Source organism: Gallus gallus, chromosome 9 (genome assembly GCF_016699485.2).
Source record: "Gallus gallus isolate bGalGal1 chromosome 9, bGalGal1.mat.broiler.GRCg7b, whole genome shotgun sequence".
NCBI classification, from domain to species: domain Eukaryota; kingdom Metazoa; phylum Chordata; class Aves; order Galliformes; family Phasianidae; genus Gallus; species Gallus gallus.
The window spans coordinates 19,086,188-19,109,343 of NC_052540.1; the positions used below are offsets into that span (position 1 = coordinate 19,086,188).

The following is a 23,156-nucleotide window of genomic DNA, read 5'->3' on the forward strand; positions in this document are numbered from 1 at the left end:
TTCAGTTACAACAAGCTTGGATTAAACCATGTTTAAACATATTTATGTTCACCTTAAAGAGCAGTGAGATTCAAGATGGGACAGCACTGTGAAGCTACATTGAGAGGCAATGCTCCTATTTAGATGATGAAGAGAGTCTCCTATCAACAACTTCTGGAGCCTAAGTTACAAAGCTGATCCTTTCATCTTCTCAGATAAGTGCATAAAAATAGAGTGTGAATATCTCCTCTTTCCTGCACCCTAATTGCAGGAATCTGTGCTAATGAAGCACAAAACAGCTTTCCTGCCAGAACAAAGTGTGCTCTGTCATTCACACTTCCCCCAAACTCGGTTTTGTTCCTGCAGTACGGGTATGGTAGGAAGACACCTCCACGCTCCCCAACAATCCACACGCAGACAAATTTCCACAGGCTTGTAAATTCCTGGAAATTATTTTGCACACAATGGGCTTCCAAGAAAGAGTTTGTCAGGGAAAGACATGCTATCTGGAACAACCCATAGGCAGCCCAAAAGCAAGACACTGCTGGTTTTGGAACTGGGCAAAGCAATGGCTAAGGGAGGGAGTATGTGAGCACTAACTTGACCTTCAGTATCACTGGTCTCCTCTGGACGTTTCATTTTAACCTTTCGCCATGAAAACCTCATGATCTAAGTTAAATCTCAAGGCAACAGAGGAAACTGAGGTTTGTTTTTCCCCTTCAATACACAGCGCCTTTCTCAGGTCAGCAATTCTCTTTGCTAAAGAAAAGCCATGAATTAAGCCTGGTCTGGATAAATTCTTGCACGCACACAGATTGACATAAACGTGGGAATGTACTTTCCTTGAACTCCACATAATGTCAACTTCTCTAGTACATTCATCAGTCCATATGAGCTCGCCTTAAGAGGACAGTTCACGTGATTACTTCTTGAAGTATGTTTTGGTGTACAATCTGTGTGGCCCAGCTAATGGAGCTGGCTGGTACACTCGGCCACCAGGAACAAAACCATTTCACTTTCTGCCTGTACAAACAGCTTCACACCCTATTAATTGGGCAAAAAAAATATGAAAGATAAAGAATGTTTAAGAGATACCCATGTATGCAAATAAATCTAAACAAGAACGTAATGTGGGAGGTAGGGCAGAGGCACAGGAATATCACACTGGAAATTCCCAGGTGTCACAAATTAACTGGTTACTCAAGTTCAGACAAGTGCCCTAATTAAAGCATGTTTATTTCCTCTCACTTACTAAAAATTAGAAAACCAGCACACACACAACACGTGGTATGTTTCTAGTTCTATAGGAATCTAAGCAATTTGGCCAAGCAATATTATTTGATGAAACTATAAAAAGCAGCAAGAACAGTAATACTACAAAGATTTCGTGTGTGATGCTGATCTGTACTCACAAGGTTCAGAATGCCTCCATTTCTAGTAAATACTATGCTTCATACCCCATTACTCTGTATAATGCTAAAACTTGAATATCATGACAAACGTACTCCAGCCTTTGGGAGAGTTTTTTTCCATGCTACTAATGAAATCATTACGTCTGTTTTTGACAGTTTGTTTTCAGGAGACAATCTTGTTAATTCTCCTTATTTTATACAATCCAATACATTTAAGGAACAGGGAAAGCAGCACTTACGTAAGGGTATTTTTTTTTAATGTCTGCAGAAGAATCATTTATGAGAAGTTTTGTCTGCAGAATATTTCTGGATTGGTTTAATAAAGGTCCTCATAGAATCACGGATGGGTTGGAAGGGTCCTTAACACACACCCAGTTCCAACCCCTTGCTATGGGCAGGGACAACCCCCACCACATCGGGTTGCTCAAAGCCCCATCCACATCTTGGGCACATCCACAGCTACAGAGGGCAACCCGTGCCAGTACCCAGCCACCCACAGAGTAAAGCATTTCTACCTTGTATCCAATCTCAATCTACCCACTTTTCATTTAAAACTGTTACTCCTCGTCCTATCACTACCCTCCCTGCTCCTGGCTACAATCATCAATTCTTGGCTAAGGGAACATAAACATTACATACGTTGCCACAGTGTTTCTCAACTTCAGTGCTTACAAACCTCAAAGTAAAGCAGCTAGGCTTTTAAATCTGTAGAACACACAGACATAGATACACTAACAGCCCAACAGGTTTACAAATCAGATTCGAGACTAGAATAGAAAAGAATTGGCACCATACAGAATGAATAAGTAGAGGAACTTTGCCTGGTTCCTGTCTGCACTGAATCACATCTCCATTTCCCTTTAACTCACAGGCTCTGGATTCATCAAACTCGATGCAATTGAAGAAAAACAAAAATAAAAGAACACCCTTTTTCTAAATATATTTAAACGTTACCAATGAGAGGAACAGGATAGGGTTGAACCAAGAAAGCATCAGCTCTATTTCCTGTGTTGTCATTCATTCACTCAACATGACATACTAGCAGCTTGCTGATAGCAGCTCTTGCTAGCACCTGCCCAGGCTAACAATACCTGCTAGCTTTACTCACATCAGCAGCCCTGCTGGGGGATCTGCAATGGGAGATTCTCTAGATGGAAATGGCAGCCTCACAGCTGGGCTGAAAAAACTGTAATCAGCAGAGATTAGGAAGCCAGAAAAGAGATCGGTAGCCCAAAAGAGCATTGTAGGACCTTGTTTTGCTGAGTTTAGTATGTTTAAAATATTTTCAAAGTAAGCACCATAGTTAGGAAAGCTCTCTTACTGAGTCCATTTTCAAACAAATGAGCACACAGAAGTAGTCAGATCTCCTGAGAAATGTGCAGCAGCAATGCAGGCAGGAGTGCTTCTATTCACAGCAAGTGCTTCTGGCTATCTTAGGTTCTTGAAACTTCAACGAGAGTTAAGAGATTTTATCTGATCTGAAGGGAAGAAACTTTTTATTAGCAAACAGGTGAGAGCACTATAAGAATACTTAAAACTGCTTATGTGCCCACAGCACTTGCACACGCACACAGAGATTCTCAAACGAGTAGATCCTTCCATAACCAAGGAGTAAACCACTGAATGCATGAGAAGGAAGTGACTCAGACTGAAATTCATAAAGGACAGATTGAATGGGACAGGATTTCCGCTCACAGCTCTTTTTTACATGGCAAGGCTCCTCTATGGAAAAAAAACCAACCAGCTGACCCACTCCCATTCAAACTTTAAACCAGCCCTGCTGCAAAGCTACAGAATGGATTTCAAATCAGGACCCCTACAGCTGACCTCCGTGTTCTCTGCCTGTACAAGACACCACCCATCCTACCACAACAAACACACAGATCAGCTGCTAACTTTCTGATTATAAGGCATTGGTTGCCTTTTCTTTTTTAATCTTACAATGGCAGGTTTCCAGTATCCAGCATAAGCCAGAAATCTTTATTTACAACTCTGCCTCCCAAAAGAAATATACAGTGCTGTCACTGAAAAAGGCCAGAGGAAGCACACATCATTTACGTACTCCAGCATCATTTACTTAATTTTAGCACAACTGATGATGCTGTCACCCTGTTGCTTCCAAAAGTGCTGGGAAAAAAAGCATTCTTTTAAAATCTGCAGGAAGCAAGTTATTGACAAAAGGCAAAATGTTCCTCGAGTGCTTATTCATGTGCACAGAATAAGCAAATCACATGTATTATGATAGAAAAATGTTGTTAGCTTAAATATCTCATGCCCTGAAATTTGGAAAAAGTAAAGTTGTCCTTGCATGGCATGATGAACATTTTCTTCACTATTGTTCTTACAGCACTGTGAAATAGCCTCACTGTAGCTGAGGTCCCTCAAGGCTATAACCCCTCTGTGATTCTGCTGCTGACCCATGCTAGTTTCCACCTGGGACCTGCAAGCTTCTGGTCTAGCAGCATGCAGTGATCCTAATGCCCCTCCTGCCAGCAGCTCACTGCTCAAGCCACAAGCTGGTACCAGGATGTTCTGACACCCAAGACCCACCATGAGCCTGTCAGCTGCCATTCCACACACACACCGACCCAATATGAATCAATATGCTATAAAGCACACCCAAATCTCAGTTACATTTGGTTAAAGGAACCTATCGCCTTCAGTTCTCCCTCACTCTACTCCAAATTTTCAACCCTGTCCATGGCAGAGGGGGCTGCAATTGGGTGATCTTCAGGGCTCCTTCCAACCCAGACCACTCTACAATTCAAAGTTTTACACTAAATTCATACATTCCTGCATGCCTCTCAAGAGGTTTCTGTAAGCCTGGCTTTCCAACTCAAGACTCTTATTCTTTATATATGAAGTACCTTTAATAGTTTTTCCAGGGCACTTTGCAATTTTGGAAGCAACAACACAGTGTCATCAAATTTTTAACTAGTGGCAGACTTGAATCTACGCACACAAAGCTAATCTGAAGCAGTTTCCATACTTGTTACTTATGGCATTCTTTTCCTCAGTTACTCTGAACACACTGCTGTCTCAGCAGTACGAATCAAAATTATCAGCTACTTCTAGGCTGCTTTTAGCTCTCACCCCAATAACCCATAAGGCCACAAGTCAAGTGTTGATAGATCCCCAAATAAATCAAGAAGAAACACAGGAGATAAATTAAGCAGTAGCAGAGTTGATTAGAAGCTGATAAAGACAATTTTGTCCAGTGGGAGCCATTACAAAGCCTCAGTGATCACCTTCCTGCAGATATTTGTATATTAGTATGTATGTATGAATACAGCAATAGACTGATGTGGAAAAGCTCACGTCTTGAGTCATTTTTCTTTATGAAAAAATGATTCCTATTGAGAACAAAATGGATGAAAGTTATAATTTATTAGAACAAATTACTGAGCTAGAGTAAGGTAGGACTGGCTATGTGCAGAATGGCTTGTGGTAAGCTAGAGATTGAATCAGATGAATGACCTACTGTTTCACCGTAGACTCGCAATATTTTGATGACGAGCTTAAAAAAAAAAGATGTTGAAGAAAATTATTTCAGAAGTAGCCAGATCTGGCTATGAATTCCAATTGCTACTTGTCACATTTCTTCTGTTTCAACTAACTGGTGAAGCTTCACATAAACTTGGTTTTTCAGCAATTATCTCACAATGCTCTTGCAAGTTTACTACGCTCACCCAGAACAGAGAAGTAGTACTACCCAGCAGTCTGGTCTTGGTTAGAGCTCAGTTGTACCCAAGGACTTTGTGAAATGCCTGATTGATAAGTAAAATTAAACCAAGAACTTGCTTGCAAAATGCATTTCTCCTAACAGATAAAAAGCAAATGATGCTGCAGCTACCAGGGAATAGTTAAGAAAGATAGGAGGCAATGGGTTCAGCTTACAAAATAAATACAGTATAGCAAACTCAGTGTTGATATTTAAGTTCACACTGTATTAACACTGTCTTTATGTGTGGGTGGCAGTGTTTTTTGGCGTAGTTACTAGATCCATATACAGGCGGTCGTAAGCTGGAAAGGTGCAATAAAAAGGAATTAAAAATAAATAAATGTGCCTTTACCATGTGGCTCTTGTTCGGTAGACTTCGGGCTGCTTCTTGCTCTGCGCTCTGGCTTCTTCACTCCTGGTGCCCCCCCACCGCTTCCACTGCTCGCTCCATTGTGGCTCTTTGCATAACCATTATATACAGTTGTGCAGCTGCCTATATGGCTTTTGTAGATGGATGAAGGAGGACTGTTCAGACGGTTTTGGCGATCAATCTGCCTCTCTTTGAGTTTTTTGTGCTGTGGTTTGCTGTATTGATCTTCCCTGGTAATATAGCTGGACATCCCATATAGTGGTATGATTTCTGAAACGAAAGAATTCACTCACATTAACTCAGAAGAAGATCACCAACCAAATTCCTGATCATCTCCAAATTAAATCCCAGATTTTCCCTGAGATTACCTCTAAAACAATTTTTTTTTTTCTTTTAAGAAACTTTTTCTGTAGGACTGATGGTTTTCTTCAGCATCATATTAAGGGTGCTCACTTGCTGCTTGAGATTTCAAAACTCTCTGGATGAAGATTTATGTACAAATAAAATACAGTAATGGGGGCAATAGTTTTCTTTCCCCTGCTTTTCAGTCGGAGGCCCACATTTTAAGGAAAAAAATCTAATAAGACAAATATTTTGGAAGAAGACTTCATAAATTCATTAAGAAATCTAATCGATTCTTCCCCATTTTTGTTTCTTGTACAAGCCTGGGAAACAGCAGACTAACATTCACCAGTATAATATTCCAATACTCACCACTTCAGTTATTTTAGTGTCACAGATATAGGTCATTTTATTGAGGCAATCTAGGATTTTTTATTTTTATTACTTAATTTCTGGATTTTTATTGCTTGTTTTTAAGTTGAACCAAACTCCTGCTATCTCCTGGCTATAGAACTATTCAGCATCCACTTAGCCAGTGGCTGAAAGCCCCTGTGTTTACGTAACACACTCCAGTGTTTGCACACAACATTTTGTTAAGCTATCTGACAAACTGCACTGTTCTCTTTTCAGAAGAAACATTCCTCACCTAATTATCTGATGAGCTGCAGTGGCCTATTGGTGTCCTGTACATTCCATTTCCTCATTTCCTCCCCCCAGGATAAGGAAATTAAATGTCAGCTGTAACGTCCATTCCTCATTAGGAGATGGTCTGTTGGTCAACAGAAACTTCAAAGAGAAGCATCACTGGATACCTCTTTCCGTCTCTTTCCCTCTCCAGAAAAGTCTTATTTCTGCTGATATGGCTTGAAAGTATTCTTTAAAGTGTATTAAGTCCAGGTATTTTGGGAGTGAAATCATGAATCCTGACCTGATTTCCACGTTAAGTATCTCGAGCACCTTTGCTGACTATTAAATCTGAGTTACACACAGACTTCTCTCCAGGATGGATCAGACACAGCAGCACATATTTCAGACAGAAATATGCTATTTTCACTTCTTTTACGGCAGTGACTTACTTATGACCTGATTTGGGTTGTCATGTTACTCTTTGGTACCGGGCAGTGCTTTTCAGTGACTTTGCTGCCCAGACTCAAACAGAATAACAAACAGAAAATGCCTGTTATTTCTTGGAAAACCTCTGTGGTTCTGAGCTTCTGAGGGATAGAACGCACACTGCTGCCAACAGGAAGTGGTGTTCAGCTTCTCCCACTGGAAATATCTGTGACAAATCTTGCTCAGATCTAGCCCTCCTTATCCATCCTCACTCCCAAGCCAGGGTTTTGTCCTTTGGTTTTCTGTACAATGCTGCACCATGACAATGAAGAACGATCAGCATGACTCACAGCCCTAGTTTGGAACACAGGATGAGAACTTCCCTCACTCCATATTTATGAATTAAGTTAAAATTAGCTTTGCCTCTATAACCTAGAGTTGCACCATAGGGTTGTCCTGTGCTGCTGCACTCCGGGTAGTGACACATGCTGACAACCTCTTGCTCCAGTAAATAAGAGAACACAGATGGAGTCTCCTTTAATTCATTTGCCACTTTTGGTCTCACTGGCCCTTAACACCTGAACAGGTGAGAAACGCCAGCAGTTTCTTCCAACTCACCTTGTTCTCCATATAGTGTAGGTGGAAGATGATGCTGTGGGAAAAACTGTGGTGGCATATCCCCAGGCCCAGTGACAGGAGGATAAAAAGCCGTATGGGAGTTGTGAATGAAATGAGGATGGTGCGTCAGGTAGGGAGGTAAGTGATGGGTCGGAGAGATGGCTGAAGGGTAGCTGGGAGGGTAACACTCTGGAGACTGTGGGGTGACCACCACCCTCCGGACACCGGTGTTGTCTTCTATCACCTGCAAGAGAAGGCAGGGACAGGGGCACGTTATGCAGCAACTGAACTGAACACGGTTTTATAACAGCAGTGTTTACAGTTTGTTATCCCATTAAAAAAAAAAATGGTTGGTCCTTAAGTTTATTCACAAACACATTTCTAAAATGAATATCAGCACGGATAAACACAGTGGTGATGTGGCTTTTCTTGGAGATTCAGATAGCCACACTCATCACTGGGAGACTAACTACTGCCAGCGATAACCGTGTGGGTAAGAGACAAAACAAATACCCTGTATTTATAGAGTAAAGCAATTAAGAAAGGAACAGAAAGCACCAGAATAAGAGTACTCATTAAGACCAATCCTACCTTCTGCATATAAAAGTTCTACCACTGATTTTGACAGCGCTATTTGAGTGAGCACAGAGTTAGTAACAGCTGGAGATTAACCGGCACTGCTATTGTGTGTGTGCAGAGACCTGTCAGCTGCAGGAACCTGCTGTGCTGACACCCTTTTTCAAAGGAATTGCTCTGTTCACAGCAGGTATCTCTATCTGTTAAAAGCAAACCATAGGGCAGCAGTTTTCTCCCACTACAGAGCCGATCTATACGTCCATGCAAATCAATTCTCAAATATGCATACCTTGGCCCCAAAGATCAGAGTCAAGGCATGTAAAAACAGATGTAGAAAGGTGGAAATGTGCTTAGGCTGAAAAAAAAAAGAATGGTTTTCAGCTTACAGCTCTGGAAAAAGTATATTTCTGGAGAGAAGTCAGCCAGCCCCATTTCAGGCCAGACTTACGAGCCAAGCTGCTCTTGAAGCTTATTCAAAAAAAAAATAATCCTGCCATCTCTGGAACTTAAAAATACAACTGAGCAATTAATACTCCTTTAATTCTGAAAGTGGAAATACTTAAGGTAGAAAGGCGTGCAAGAATTTAGAGAACCAGTTTGGCTGTCAGAAATTAGTTTTTCTAAACTGACTGACGACACAGGGAAGATCATCATGTTTGTGATGAATGCCGTGTACGAGAAAGGTGAATGCAGAAAGGGACAGCTTCGAGCCCCACCATTTGCAGCACAAACAGAAGGATGGAGAACAAAGCTTCCTGATGCATTGACAATGATGCATCATGCTAAGGTGTTTGGCAGACAAGGTCTGGAAAACGTTAGATGCCTGCCACAAGATATGACCGTTCTCAGCCATTTGTCGCTCACTGGAGATGCTTATGCTCCACCTAACAGCACCAGCAAAAGAAATCTTGAAGATTCCCACACTCCTGGGTCTCTATCAACGTGATGGGGTCTTAGCCCAAACCACACAAAAAAAAATTGTCTATGCTGACATACCCTGAGCAGAAGCAATCACAACATGAGCACACCACTGTTCCTGCTGCAGGGTGACGAGCCTTGTCACACACAGTGCTGGAGCCGTGAGCAGCAATGCTCCAGCGAGCACAAGCCCACATCTCAGGCATCATCTGAGCAACTTACCCAAGGTATAATTCAACCAGCATTAGCTGACCCAATTCTTAACTCACACCACTTGTGCCCTAAGATTATGTGAATTACGCCTGTAAGCTATGGGCTGACACCACAGACAAGGACACGGATGAGCTGGCTTCCTTACAGAAGGAAATTTTCTATAGAAAGTAATTCAGTCACTTGTAACTGATGTTTTACATTAAGAGATGTGTTGCTTGCTATGCTGAATAACCAGAATAGGAATTGTTTAGCTTAAAGTACTTTTCCTAAATTCTAATTTTACAACCTAAGCTAGCAATTTGTCATCTGCTAGCTTTCAATTTCAAAGACCCTACAGCCCTCAGAAGACAGCTGAGCCTGGGAGACAGAGCAGCACTTCAGTCTCACTGCTGCATTCTCAGGCCTCCAATCTCTGCTATCAGGTTCTACTCAACCCCCACATCCCTCATCCATGTATCAGGACTGAGACTTGCTCTAAAATATGGAGGAAAAGTCTTTTTCCAGTTAGCATAAGTGAAAGCCAAAATGACTTATTTAAGGCTGTACATGAAAACGCTGAGACTTAACTCTCTTAGATTCCTATTACTATTTAATTGAGACAGCAAGCCCCTACATTTTGACATAAAAAGCTCTCATGCAGGCTTTCAGCAGGCTAAGCTTCAGAGCCCTGGTGGGTTCAAGCCCTTATCCATGTATCTACATCAGATGACATCTGGATTCCGTGCTCTAGATGAAAGAAGAATATGTCAAAAAACAGATTTAGACAGAAAACTTGTGCTCTGCAGCAGTTCCTCATGTAAATCAGTACTAAAATTAGTATGATTTCTCTTCCTGAACTATCTTCTAGAGAGCAGGGAGAAAGCCTCCAAGTCCTTTTGACAGCCTTTTTGAAATTCTATTGCTGCTGAAACTGCAGATTATCAGCACTGTGAGAAAAGCCAGAGATCAGGGGATGAGCCAGCCTTCCAAAAGACTTTCATCAAGAAGTTAGGAGAATAATATCTTTTGTTTCCTCTAGGCCACAAATGCTTACAGCATCCCTGTTACTTCATGTGCATGTGTTCTCAAGGCAGAAACACAAGGGATCTTGCAAAAAGTCCCTTAATTTTCTTGCCCTGCACGGCATTTCCTCTTTAAACTAGGTTTTATAGATAGATATGTAAATTTTAGAAGCAGAAGACAAGGCTTAAATACAACATTCTGTCCTTAGCAGATCATGAAGTTGGCATTGTATTAGGTTTTACAGGCATCAGGTAACTGAAAAGAAGGCCAGAATTGGTTGAGACTGCAGACACCTCCAGATTTATAAAACCTGTAGCATCATTCTGGGAGATGACATTTTTTCAATCAAAGACAGAATAAATTAGTTTTGATAAACAAATAGTAAAGTAAATAGCGTAACTTAGTAGAGAGGTCAAGCTTTGATAATTTAAGAAGAAATCTGCAGCTCTTCACATCTGCTTGAGACTGTGTGTCGTGAAGACCAGAAATTTGTCCAGAATGCACTGTCTACTAGGCAGCCTCCAATTCAGTGCTGGCTCTCTAACCTCTGTCTCTAGATATAACCATAATATTAAAAGTAATTATTATCAATTTAGCAGATGAAATTTACAAAAAACAAATAGTTCTGGTTGCTCAGCACCTAGAGCTAAATTTGCATTAGTTTGTTTTTCAAGCAGTTATTAGCTAAATTGTCTCTTGCTATTATTTTTTGTGCTTGCTGGTATAATTGGCATGCCACTTCGCTAACTGTATTACTATTGCATAGTTCTATGTGCTTATCTTAAGAAGATTAATTAGTAAGTGAGGTGCACGATCTCTCAGGAGAGTTTGGATAAACATTACTCACACACAATAAAATTGCCTTCTTTGTTGGTTGCCATGTTTGGGGAACAGCATTTTTTTTCAATGCTATTTGTTTTGCATTAAATATAGTACTGTAGCGATGAAAACTCAATCTAAGGCAATTTACATATTCATATATCACTACTCTATGTTCTCCAGTTTTCTCCACTGAAATTTAATACTTCACCTGCAGGAAAAAAAAGACAGATGTTCTTTTTGCACAGGTAAGCTGTACCTGGATTTTGTAAGTTGTAGCTGGAAGAATACAATCATTGTTATATTCTGTAACACACATCTACTGAATAGACATGGTAGCATGGAATATATTTACATTCCATTTCAAAATCCTACTCCTATTTCACTTAAACCTAACATGCAAGATTCAGCAAGGGTTGCTGGAGCACAGCCACTGGGTGGACCATGACCAGTACTTGTGGAATTTCATAAACTAATTTGAAACTTCATTCATAAATCAATCTGTACCAGAAAACAGTACAGAATGAGCTCATCTTCGAGGCACTTGGATGTTAACATTTTATTTATTCACTTCATTTTTTAAGGATGCCAATCCAAGCTCACGCCAGTCCTGACAAGTTTAGCATCGCTATCTTTGTCATTCACTGCATACAAGCAACAGTATTACACTCACACCTTAGGAAACAGTGAGAACGTCCCTAATGCTGGCAGAAATATTAGGATACCTAAAACCTAGCACAACCTGAGACCTGCAGAGCCTTCCTAGCGTTCAGTGTTTCAGAAGGATCATCCTGCTAAAGGATGACTCTATTGGTTGCAGCCCACAAAATGCAAAGGAAAGCTCTGTGAGCAGTAAGCCACACAGAAACTGAGTCTGTGGCTAAAAACTTGTGCTAGACAAATTTAATTTGGAAGAGAACACCTCCCAGCGTAGAGAATTTACCCAGACACAAAACCCTGAGGATGTGTTGGATTTTCCACCACTTTAAACGTTATTTAAAGATTTCCCACTTGCTAGAGGTTACGATTTATTTCCATCAAAGTCTGTGTGCATTCAATGCGTAGCAAACCACAGGGCTGAGCACACAGTGCGGCCTACACGGCCCCACGAAGCCTGCTGCCCACAGGCGGCTGAGCAGCACCGTGCATGCCTCGCGCTCCAGCCACCCCTCCAGGCCCTGCGCCTTAAAATAGCTGCGGCCGAGATTGCATATCAACAACTCTGTAAATAAAAGCAACGTGGAGGTTCAGACCAAACTTTCATGTCCAATTATGTATGAGTAATTCCTCAAGCTCAGTGGAATTACTCTGGATATGCTTCAGTGAGAGCAGCCTTCGGCCAATAGCCCTAAGCAAACAAGTTTCTGGTCATGCTTTTCCATATTTGCATTATTCAAGCACTCAACAGAACGCCCCCAAATCCTTTCCCATGCCATTCTAAATTTAAGTTGTGCTCTTACTGATTATCACAAAGTAGCGTTTTTAACTTTAAGACAATAGAGCACAAGCAAGAGCAAATTAGGCAGAGGCATTTATTACAATCAGAACTCAGTTGATTACTACTATCAACTGTTATGTATTATGAAGCAATCTGAAAGGAAAAAGGGTTGCTCTCCACAGAGTAGAGCACATATTGTGCTACTGAAAAGCACTGCATACAGTTCCTACCCTAAAACTTATTTCCAGTTGCTTGGACAATTTTCTTCAGAAGAGGTTTTTGGGTTTTTTTAATTGGTTAAGAAACCAAGAAGCTCTTCAGCGGGATTATTAGGTTGATCCACAAAAAGCAGACAAGAGAAACCAGGTTCAAACAAAGTCACAACTCGAAGACTTCGATCACTTGGTCTGGCAAAGCATTTCAGCTACAGCCAGCCCATACCTTAGTCCAGGAAGTGAGATGTAGAAGCAGTTTAGTAACAAAACGGTATTAAAGTTATTTCAAAGGAAGAGCAAACGCATCCCAAAGCCTGCCCTGTCCCTCCTGTACTTGCTCCTAGTTCTTCAGGCAGGGCTTTTTAAGTGGCAGAGGGCTAACAACAGCCTCTGTACTTGGGGCATGTTTCCATTCTGTTGAGAAGTTAAAACACCACAGAGTGATTGCAGTATTTTGTGGGATTTAAGCATGACGCCATCCACAATTTTTCAGAATTAGACAAGCTCACATTTCCTGGGGAGGGAGGAGAGATTCCAGAACATCATACATTTTCTACTTAAGAAGAAGTCAGAACGCGTGCATCCAAAGCTCTTATTTAATCCATCAGTGAGATCCAAAATGCTTTGTATGCTTTTAGTAGAACTTCTGGTCTAGTATGCATCTCAATGAAATTAATACAATAAATATGAAGATTATATCATTTGCTGTTATACTTGGTGTTAATTTTTTTTTTTAACTATAGAAAGCCTCTAATCTTTGCAGGAGATGGAACGAAAATTTAACAATCAGGTCATCTAAATTTCTTATTTACATAAAAGATCAGCAGCTGCTCAAGAGTTTCAAAACCTAAGAGCTTTGTGAAAAACCTTTTTCCACTTCTTTTTTCTATAAAAACAGAATAGGTAACTCTATCACAGCCATCCTAAAAACAAAACATTCACCTCTTGGCAAGTCATAGATTTTGCAGAGATAACACTGAGGACCCGAAGCGTATTTTATAGCTTCTTCCACTTCCACCAGTCTTCTACTATATACAACTATCACACTAGAGCTTATCACATTACCCACCAACATGGACACGTAAAGAAGTTGCACATATAGACTCAACCTATATGCACAGATTTTGCTAGCATTAAAAAAATGGGTATACATTGCATACAGTGTGTGAAGATGCACATGGGCACGCTCACATGCATAAATGCATGTATGTGTTGCCAATAAAGGCAAATACAAAAATACACATTACAACTTTCATTTTCATACATATTTCTAAACTTCAACCAAGAAGACTTCTGTATGTGATCAATGCCATTGCTTCTATATACATATTAACTCTTCCAGAAGCATACCTGTGAGATATAACCAGGAGGCACATGAATAGGAGGGATGGATCCATTGGGTGACATCATGGGAACCTCTGCTGGTCCTAAAAGAAAGGGAAAAAGAGATTTATTTCAGCTGAAAGAAATTGCACAATTGCTCAGAAAAGGTTAAAAATAGCTTTATTTTAGAAGCCTACAATAACAAAATGAGCAAATCCAGTAATATCTGGTGTGTGGAAAATGCCTTATGCCATCATCCTGAAAAGAAGATCATTGTTCGATGACTTTAGCATATATTCTGCTGAAATAATATTTTCATCATAAAACAGCTAAAACACAGGCTTTATATTACCCACTGATCAACTTATACAGCATTAAGCAGTAACACAATATGTCCTTTAGCAGCCCACAATTCCTGTACTGAAATCTGGTTAAGTTATTCTTGTCAAAGACATGGAGGTGCAGAACAAAGCAGAAACTGTGCAGCCTGGAGCTAGGCAACTCCCAAGGAAAGTGTCCAATTGTACCAAAAATCACATATGCGAAAAGCTATCTATTTAGGAATGCACAAAGACCAAATTCATTATCTCAGCTATTCAGACTAACCTTGGAATGCAGTTGTACAAGCAAGAAGCTTATGGTTTCCACTCTGAAATCCAGCCCTGAGCATGCCAGTTCCATTTTGAGGCACTGAGTACAAGCATAACAAAGCAAGTGCCATAATCATTTGACTTTTGCAAACACAGCCTCACAGCTGCAAGAAAGCATCTAGATAAAATGAAAGTAGTTGACTTCGTTGCTCATTGATTTAGCCATTAAAACCAAACACATCACACGTAGCAGTCAATAAAATGAACTCCTCAAACAACAGACAGATGTTTGCAATGAGAGTTTACTGTTTTGAAAAGAATAATGTAATGATTTCCCTAGTACATATGCTAACGTTCATTCTAATCTGTTCCTCTAGCATTTGCCATGGGCTTAGAATTCACGGCCAAACTCTGGAGAATAGCTCAGACAACTCTCCACTTTGTTGCTGCCAATTGAATTTTAGCTTAGACAATTACTACAAAAGATCACTTCAACCTCCACTGACAGAGGAGGCACCCAGCATCTCCAAACCATGTCCCACTCCAGGAAGGGAAGCCAAATGTCAGAACACGTGGAGAACTTTAGCCATAAAGGGGTGGAATGGCAGCTCATCAGCTCAACACTCTCATGCCTCAAATGTTTGGACAAGTCTGGCGAAACCTCCAGCAACGGAGTGAGCCACAGCTTGTCATCCAACAGCAGCAAGAAAACAGGGATGCCGGTCCACACTGACCCATAAAGAAGCCATTCTCTATCTGCATATGGTTTTTACTAGTCACATCTACATTTGAAACATGATAATTTATTAAGTGCATTAAACATGTGAAAACTCCTCTAGTTTCAGTGTTTATTGTTTCAGAAGTTATTTTAAGCGCGGAGCTCTGCTGCTCCTCATACTGCTCAATACCTAACTATGCAGGGAACCTCACCTATACTACAGCCCCACTAGGAAAAATGGCTTTAGCACTCATCTAGCACAGATGTTTTTCCCCACCTCACTTCATAGCTCTATTAATGTCCTTTGTCTCCCCTAATAAAGCTCCCACAGTCAACAGCTTTAGCGTGAATGGAAAAATGTAACAGTATGAGCAGTAAGCAATTGCTGGGTGGATTAAGCTGTCCATTAAGTGGCTGTTTAAACCCATCACAAAATATTAAGTGACAATTGGTTCGCAGGGAGCTTTTCAGAAATATTATTTGAGTAAATGCATTTTTCCTATTAAAAAAAAAATCAATCTTTGTATATGTCTTCCGAGGAATATGTTTTCATGCTTTCCTCTGAACTTCCTTTGGTTACACAGTGCCGAGTTCAGCAGGGCACAGTGCACACAACAGGAGTGTGCACAGCAGCACTGGGCTGGGGGAGCAGAAGCCATGTGGGACAAACAGGTGCTGTTGGGTTCTTCAGGGTGCAATGAGCCCAAGATTTGGTGGAAGGAATAATTAGCACCGTCATGCGGCTCACTTTAGATGTGAATGATGTGACACAACAAGGGAATGATGCTAAAGAGAATAAAGCCTTAATTTTTAACGTGTTTCGAGACCTCAATCAAAATCCTCTCTACTTACAGTCACCGTGGCCCTAGCCAGTCTCTCAAAAATATAAACTCTGCCTGGAAATACATTGGAAAATGGAGCAGTTCTGGAGTTTCTATGCATAGATCAGCTAAGTGCTATATGACAGCTGAGAATCGCTCAACTCGGCACGGCCATCATCTGTCCCGCACAGCCCTTGCCAATTGCTCATATGGAGCAGCAATCAACTGGCAGGAAGAAATCAAACTCCCACACCGAGACTGTTGACTGCAACACTTCCATTCCAATAAAAGAAAGATTGGGTTTTATCATCAAAACGTGCCCTGTGCAAGATGATTCCTAACCTCGCGCACAACCCACAAACTGTTAAAGTCATTTGGGTAACAGGTTTTAAAAGAACGACAGCCCCGTGATTTGCGGCAGGGTTTTGTTTCCAGTGCTTTGATTTCCAGGCGAGCCAAATGACTTTAGCATACATTATTTCATCTCTCCCGTCAACGGTATCAAAACAACTTCAAGTGGCAGTGAGTGACGCACAGCCCCAGAGTTACTGAAGACCTCGCCTGCAGAGAAACCACTCCCTGTTCAGCACTAAAACAAAATCAAACCTTTTTTTGAAGGAAGTTTATTTATCTTTTACTGGCATCCAATATTTTAACTGTTAAAAAAAGTACGTACTTAGAAAAGGATGTTTCCTCAATTACTTATATTCATAGGAAGGATGTAAGGAGTTTCCCCCGGGGCATTTTAAACCCTTGCAAGTCTTAATTGAAGCTCACAGATCAACACACAGTTTAATCTATGCAAGGAGGAGTCATCCTGCTTTGCCCTGGATGCTGCCCACTGCAACAAGCTCGCCTTCGTATGTCTTGAACCTGCTAACAAATGAAGGCCATCCCCTGGGTCCATCACAAAACTGAGCCAGAAGAGATTTGGCCAAAGCTGCTTGCAAAGCCGGAGGCCAAATTCCACCCCAAGCTCCAGCAGTGTAAATACTGAGCGCCTCCAGCAGCTTCTGGAGAGCTGCCCCAAAGCTACCCTGAAAGGCAGGTGTGAGGAACCCACTGCCCTGACAGCACCAAGAGTTTGTGCTTCCAACACATTTCTAATCAAGGAAGCAGGAGAAGCAGAGCTGTTCCCAGGCGGCAACGCTGGTGATCAGCCTGAAGCCCTGGTGAACCCTATGCTGCCCCCCTTTCATTGTAATCACTGTAAAACATTTCCAGAGGAGAAAAGCGTTTCCCAGATCTGCTGCCTTTAAAAAAAAAAAAAACAAAAATCAAAACCAAGAAGGCACCTGCACACAACAGAAACCACTACTATCGTACTTGCACTGTGGCACATTACGTGAAGCTGCGGATGAAACCAAGTCTTCCTCCCCTTTCCCTCCTGCACCTCCCCAGCCCAGGAGGCTGCTCTGTCCTGGGACGGTCAGCTCTTTGTCCATTCCCTGTCCTTCTGCAATCACAGCACAACCCGCTGCAGGAATTTCCGCCCCGAGGTTTTCAAGGCAGAAGAGCCTTGGTTTCAGACCACGGCAGTCGCAACGCTCTTGTATAAAAGCAGTTTTGAAATCAGTAGGCTTTTATTATAATCCTCAGTGACCTTTTATGCATGAATTAATTAGTTTTCTTCTGTTAATTACAGAAGCCTAAAAGTCTGGCACGCTGGTTCCTCTGGCTGGAGCAATGCATCTTGCCCGTTTCTTTCTTTGTGTGCAGAACCATGAAGCAGCAAGCTCACTGCACTAAGCTGTTTTCCCTCCCCAGCTGCTCCGCAAACACAATGCTTTTCTCTCCCTATTGCTAAACCATTTTCACTGCAGAATATTGTCCAAATCCAGTCCCAAACCTATGCCCACATGCTTTGCTATGTATTTCCACTGCACATATTGCAAAGCTTGCTCCTACAACTCAATCCCCTCCTGGCTTCAGGTTGAAATTCCCCAGTGAACAGGAACTCTCAGGTCCATGAATTGCTCAGTGGGATCTCAGCCCTGCTTCCAGTGAGCACACAGTGACTTAGGATCGCACCCTGTGACACCTGCAGGAGAAGAGACGTGGTGATTTTGGCAGGGTCTTACTTCGAAACTGAAGAATCCTCTAAGTTTTAACACTATGAATCTTCTGTGATAGCAGAGCAAAAGATGAATGCCACCCAAGCACGCGCCCTGTGCTTTACACAGCATAACAGCTAGAATTAATTCACGGAAACCTCGCTGCTCCCTCAGCTCGCCGCTGTGGCTCTCAGTGCTGTGACTCGACACACAGGGGTGTCTCAGGAAGTAAATCTATTGAGCAAGAGCTGTGACCGAATGAAATGGGAAGATCGTTTAAGGGCAAATTGGCCTGCTCTGCTAAAACTAATGACCCAGGCCTTGCTGCCCTTGGCGGGGACCCAGGGGTTTGCATTTTCACATGGACGAGCAGCTGTTCCGGAACAATTTCCTCAATGAAACAAGCACAAACAGGCTGCCTTTCACTGCTGGGTGCACACAGCTTCTCTTCCTACTCCATTATGCTCACAGCAGCATATGTGCCACGTTGGGTGATGGCACAGAGCACCCACAGCCCAAGCTCTGCCTGTTTGTCCCATGCCCCACAGCCACACCTCCTGAAGTCACCACTGCACAGGACCCAGATGTGCTGCTAATCCAGACCGGAATACTTTGTTCCTACATGACTACAAAACTTGTAGTTTGAGGCAGCTCTGCATGAAGAAGGAGCAGCTTTTACAAGACTGAGTGCCCGAGGGGACAACACGACAGCTGTTCAGAAACCTTCAGAGAGGTCTGGTATGTCAGAAGAATCCCAGCTATGCTGCATTCACCCTGCAGAAGTGGGGCTGTGGAAGGCACAGGAGTAAGGGCATTAATACTGCCCAGGGTTAGCAAAAGCACCCAGCACTCAGCCATCCCCATGGGGCGGCACATCCATGAAGGTGGCTGCAGAGTTTTGCACTACTTGTGGGTCTCTTTCCTTAAGGCAACCTCACTTACACTTAAGATGTGAATAAAAGGACACTGAGTACACGCTTGCAGAACTCCTCATCAGGCTGCCTCAGCTGCTAGACAATGTTCCCTGATTAGCAGGAGGAAAAGGGGATCTCAGCAGCATGCATGGAGTCTAAGGACACAGCTCCAACAGAGACATTTCTGCATATGCACAGCACTCCCCCTTCGGAGGAACAACTCTACAGGTACATTCAGCTGGACTTGCACCTCCACTATTCACTTTCTGTTCAGATTACAGCTCAGAAGAAACCATTCTTTTTGCCTTACAATTGTAGTATGATAGCATTACCATGTTCCAACGGGTTTCAAATGATCTTGGTGGTCCAGCATCAAATGGCTATTTAAATGTGCACAGAACATCCGAAACAATCATCAGCCTGAAGCCAGCTGCACCTGCATGGTTTAACCACTGACTGCAGTTACCTCAATACATACATGCAGACACAGGGCCTGACAGGGCAGGCTGAAGGATTTTCTGTAGGTGAAAGATGCTTCTTAAATGCCTTTGCAACTTCCATCACCCTTTATTTTTTTTTCCAATATGCTTTTAAAATCCTGTGAATGCATTGGATGTGGTTACAAATTATAAGCCCTTTAACCTCCTCCCCCCATCCAAATCAATTGGCTAGAATCATTCTAAAAATAATTGAGGTTTAAAAATACATCAGTCCCTCAGAGTTTCACTGCATCATCGCTGTTAAAAGGCAAATCCCACAGCCATGAATTATGCACGCAACACTTGGATCTCACGGCAGGAGGCCCTGCATCCAGCCCAGGGTTTGTGCTGTTTCCAACATGGGGACAAACTTACCCAAATACCAAATGAAAACACTCAGAAACACGTGCCAAAGGCTCAGAGCAGTCAGCCCATGAAGCACTTCTGGGTGTCCCACAGGACAGCACCTCTGCTGTTTGCACCAGAGCCTTTTGTGGGCTGCTTGTCTCACCTGTCCTTGCCAATCGCCCTGCTGCACACTGCCTCCAGTTCATAGGAAAGCAACAGCTCTGACGTTTGAAGAGTACACCTCTGTCTCCCAGATGTGGTATTCTTGGAGAATTTTTTTTTTTTTTAAGGGCAAACCAATATTTTGGAGTTGAACTTTTTGTTGTTTTTTTTTAAATAGAAGTGGAATATTTTGCTGCCATAATCTGAATAAACAATTTTGATTCTTTTGCTCAAATAAACCTTTCCTGCTGGTTGGCTCAACAGTCGCTACTGCAAAAACACTTGCAAAGAGTATTTTGCAATACTTCAAGCACTGAAAATAAGCATACTCCCATGGCAATTCACCAGATGGGTTACAGATTGTAAATCAGAGATGTCTAGACTAAAACACAAGAGACAAACATCTGTCTAAAATCAGCTAGCTTGAATGGCAAATACTGTTAAATAAATTAGGGCTACTCTGGAAACAAAGAAGAAACAACTACTTTGAAAACATCTGAAATTAATCCATTAGCATACAAGCCACAAAACAAGAACCTGGAGCTGGAGAGACATTCATTACAAGATGAGCACAACCGTGTCAACACCCTGACATGAGGAGCAGGGATGGCAGAGTCACCCCACGTCCCCAGCAGGGACCCCAAACAGAGAAGTTGGAGGAGTTGGTGGTTCCAAGACTGAGAAACCATACAGCCAACCTGAGGTCACATGGGGACCTGTGGGACAGTGACTGGCCACAAACCCCCACGGGTCAACTCGTACAACAGTGCTCAGGACTACATAAAGCAGGTAGAAGAAGGGAATCCCCAGTCAGCAGTAGGCTTCCCTTTGGAACCACACACCTCTCACACTGAGTTGAGGTGCTAGCTCCAAACAGTGGAGGTCCAGCTGTCCCCTGAAACCTAAGCAGCACCACCAGCCCCTACCCCCACCTCAACAACAGGGAAGCGTCCATCGTTAGATGAGAGCAGTGTGACTCTTACACCAACATGAGCAGTATTTCCATTTACATGCTACAGAGCAGCATTTCCATTTACATGCTACACAGCACCGTTAGCCTGATATCAACAGGAATTATTTATTTCGAGAAAGACGAACACCAAGCCACAAGAGCACCATAAAGGATGGGTGTTGAACTATGGACACTATTTTCCCTTTGCATACAGCTTTTCAGCACGTTCTAATGATGTAAATGCTTTTTGGGGTGCATGAGTTGGTTTGCTGACACGTTTGCAAAATGGCATTCAGTTGTAGAAAGTTTTGCTCTCTGTCACGTGTTTATACAAATGTTCAATAATCAGCTCAGAGTGCAACTTTCATTAAAGGTAACAATAATTACACAACATCAGTTTTCTGCAGCAGGAAAAGAAAATGCTCCAATTATTCAAAATATAATTATTACATTGCCATGGCAACGCCAAAACGATGGTACAATCAGCGACAGATCCAAACCCAAGCCAACAATTACACTATGCATTATGTTCTCTTTCACCTGCCCTTAACGAGGCAGCAATTAGGGGATGGCTATTCTCTGCCTGTCCACCCACAGCGAGAAATATCACGCAGCCTGAAAGCCGACGTCAACCTTCCATCCATCAGCCCAGCCAGCACTGAGGGAACAGCACTGGCACCAAACACGACAGCATCTGACAAGTTTTGTTCCTAACAAGTTTGGATCCTGGACTTTGGTGAATCATTTAAAACACTCTGTTTGAAACACCCTCACCAAAATATGGCAATTAATATCTGGCTGTCATAAACATGCCTTCTTTATTGCATAGGGGAGTGGGGAGGGAAGGAAAGCCATCAGCGCCTTTTGGTGATGGATATGCGTTTCAGCAGAGAACAACACATTGCAAACAACAGCTGGGAGAACAACCCCAGTACAGCAGCCTGTGTTCTCCAAGGGCTCTGCCATCAGCCCTGGTGCTCTCTGCAAGGAGCCCTCGTTGGCAAACCTCTATCCCGCTTGTGCTGCCCCTTTGCTGGCTTGTCTGCTCATCCAGACACGTGTCACGGGACACAGCATCATTCAGTAAGAGCTGCTACTGATATTTAACCCCTCCCACTTTAAGGCAAATAGAAGTTTCTTAACATAACATGCTTACACATATTTTATACTCCAGTATCCTATAGTGAATGCAACAACCAGAGCCATTCACAGGTATTTTACAGAACTGCACACCATATCACTGACATCTTACACTGCAGCAAGCTGTGCAAACTTCAGAGAACGAACGCACTTCCACCCACAATATATAACATACCACAAAGAGCTTACAATCACTTGGATGTGGTTCATTTCTCCTTTCAAGTTTTCTCACTACAAATGATTGACCCTAGCTTATGTCAGCACTGCCCAGAGAACGCGCTGTAGCTGGAGGGAACAGGGAGCTCACACAGCAGGTATGTCCTTCTCCCTTCTCCTCCATGCTGAAGTCCAGCAAGAAATACTTTCTTCTTACTCCTCTGATGGCACAGCGAGCACATGCTGAGGTCTGCTCAGGACTCTACAAGTTCATGATTTTTCATTTAATTTTAAGAAACAATTTTGGCTTCCAGCAACTCTCAGCGCCAGTTTCTCCTTCCATACAAAAAGCTCTCATACTTTGGCATCGCAAAATCGCCGGTGAAGCGCCATGGAAGCAAAAATAGATGAGCAGTGCGCTTAAAGGAATTATAATCCGCATTTATCTAGGTTAGATATAAATACAGAAATAGGGAACGGGAAAGCTTTCCTTGGGGGAGGGCAGGGAACAAGGGTGAAATTTCACTTGAGCCACCACTCCCTGCAGGTCCTATTGCAATTTTCAGATCAATCCAACAGAATCACATCATTCCTGTCAACAAGTTAGCTGTACAATTCAACAGAATATTGCCTGGATAAAGTTAAACTCATATAAATCCTCTAACACTCGACGGGCTTGCCCAGGTAATAGAGCAGTTTGTGCCAATTCTGCTGGAGAATCATGCATCGCTACAGTAACTTTTCCAGCACTGAAGTGTTTCTGAAAACTACAACAGAAGGCTTAAAAGATGAAAATAATTGTTTTTACAGGCTTAGAAAAGAG

At 42.3% G+C, this 23,156-nt stretch overlaps 1 protein-coding gene across 5 annotated transcripts in view; it reads right to left on the minus strand.

Annotated features, from left to right (window-relative positions):
• The window catches only part of FNDC3B (fibronectin type III domain containing 3B), a 157,153-nt gene that overhangs the window by 69,068 nt on the left and 64,929 nt on the right, over positions 1–23,156 (minus strand). For all 5 annotated transcript variants that reach the window (NM_001252324.3, XM_046898436.1, XM_046898435.1 and 2 more), the window contains 3 exons: positions 14,027–14,103; positions 7,496–7,739; positions 5,465–5,752 (listed from right to left, as the gene is read on the minus strand). In NM_001252324.3, coding sequence (NP_001239253.2) covers positions 5,465–5,752; positions 7,496–7,739; positions 14,027–14,103 — 609 coding nt within the window. The remainder of the gene's footprint in view (positions 1–5,464; positions 5,753–7,495; positions 7,740–14,026; positions 14,104–23,156) is intronic.